The sequence below is a fragment of the Olea europaea genome, chromosome 1, assembly GCF_002742605.1.
Source record: "Olea europaea var. sylvestris chromosome 1, O_europaea_v1, whole genome shotgun sequence".
NCBI lineage: Eukaryota > Viridiplantae > Streptophyta > Magnoliopsida > Lamiales > Oleaceae > Olea > Olea europaea.
The window spans coordinates 3,991,899-3,993,674 of NC_036237.1; the positions used below are offsets into that span (position 1 = coordinate 3,991,899).

The 1,776-nt window shown below is 34.8% G+C and overlaps 1 protein-coding gene across 1 annotated transcript in view; it reads right to left on the reverse strand.

Moving 5' to 3' along the window:
• Positions 1-89: 89 nt before the first annotated feature.
• LOC111403274 (ras-related protein RABF1-like) overlaps positions 90-1,776 on the reverse strand; it is an 8,217-nt gene continuing 6,530 nt past the window's right edge. Inside the window, exons 4-7 of the mRNA XM_023031712.1 lie at positions 1,334-1,439; positions 1,060-1,165; positions 651-740; positions 90-560 (exon numbers count right to left, since the gene is read on the reverse strand). Coding sequence (XP_022887480.1) covers positions 462-560; positions 651-740; positions 1,060-1,165; positions 1,334-1,439 — 401 coding nt within the window. The 3' untranslated portion in view covers positions 90-461. The remainder of the gene's footprint in view (positions 561-650; positions 741-1,059; positions 1,166-1,333; positions 1,440-1,776) is intronic.

Sequence of the window (1,776 nt, forward strand, 5' to 3'; positions counted from 1 at the left end):
AAGTTCATACATCAGAGAAAACATAGTTTGTGATTTCCTAAAACATGGGATTTCCGACCTCCCACTTATTGTCAATTACTGGATTTGCATCCAGGATAGTTTCACCTATTAAGAAGTTTGACCCATGGACTTTCTTTATTTAATAACAAGCTTGTCATACCAATCTATGAATCCTGTTTTATTCACGAGTTCAATAAAACCTTCTTGTTCAAACTAAAAAGAAATAAATAAAACAGTTGTAGGTTATTTCCTGGTGGTTTACGAGATACTAGACATCAGGCTCCATAATTCTGGACCATTCTCTATTTCGGCTAACATTTTTGGTTATCGAATTCATCACAACTATAAGCAACAATGAGAACGATGTTTCTAAGTGCAGTTGTTTACTGAATTTTCAGCCGCTATAGGCATATGGATGTGATTACACTCCCAAGACAATGTAATTTCAGATGAAAAAGGCTCTAGGACTGTACCTCAAATAGCTGGTTTATATTATCTGCTGTCTTAGCGGATGTCTCGATAAAGAACATCCCATTCTTTTCAGCACAGTCGATTCCATCCTATGAAAAAGAAAAGGAAATTTGTTACTGTGGAATTTATCAGCTAATATTTTCAAAGAGGAAGAAAGCATTACAGAACATATTGCTCACTTGTACTGGTACTTCTCGTTTTTCATGGAGATCAGCTTTATTACCAACCAAAGCCATGACTATCTCAGGGCTCCCATGTTTACGTAATTCCTGCATTGTAAATAGTGACTTCAGCAAGAAAGAGATCAACAACATATATGGCAATATTTTGGTATACATATTTAACATTCATGTTTCTGATGATCTGGGCCTAGGAATGCCCATTAGGAATATAACCAGGTATTATAGTCTGTGATTAATGTGCAAGATTCATAGACTCGTGAGCATGCTACCAATGGCATTCTTCCCTATGATATACATCAGTATTGATGCTTGACCATAATTACAGCAATAATGTTGCTGTTGCTAACTACAAGTTTCAGCCTTGCAATAAAATTGAAGATGTACAATTAAGGTCCCTTGAATATACCTTGATCCAATACTGTGCTTTGGTAAAGGATTCAGGATTAGTTATATCATACACAACAATTGCAACTGCAGCTCCTCGATAGTATAGTGGTGCCAGTGCTGCATACCTATAAAAAAAATACAGGTTTCCTTATCATGATAAGTCTTCATTAAACAAAAAGAGAGGAATCAGCTCGGGATATATGGGTTGATTTTGGCAAAGAAATTTCATCCATATAATTGGGAAAGATAGAAATAACTATTGGAATATGAAATCTTTACCAATAATTAATTACCTCTCTTGTCCAGCTGTGTCCCATATTTCAAACTTCACTGTAGTTGAATCCTGCAAGGCAATTGTCTGAGACAAGAAAGAAGCTCCAACAGTTACCTGAAAGCATCAAACAATTCAATTATCAATAAATTTATCATCAACTTCATGTTGGATACCTTGGAGAAGTGAGATTCTGCATTCAATTATAGACTTGTGATTGACACATACACTGTTTTCCTTCTGGGTAGAAAAAGATGTTGTTCAACCGCTATATTGAGCATTTATAGCTTAGCTTAAAAAAATAGTTATAACTTTAAAGCAAGTTTAAAATACACTTACTTTTCTAATTATGTACATTTGGATAACTGTACCAAGCAATTTTATGCTTGACAAACTGTAAAAAATAGAGCTAAAGTGTCAAGAATCATGCTATGTTGCCCGAATTTTTTTGACACGATGGCTGAC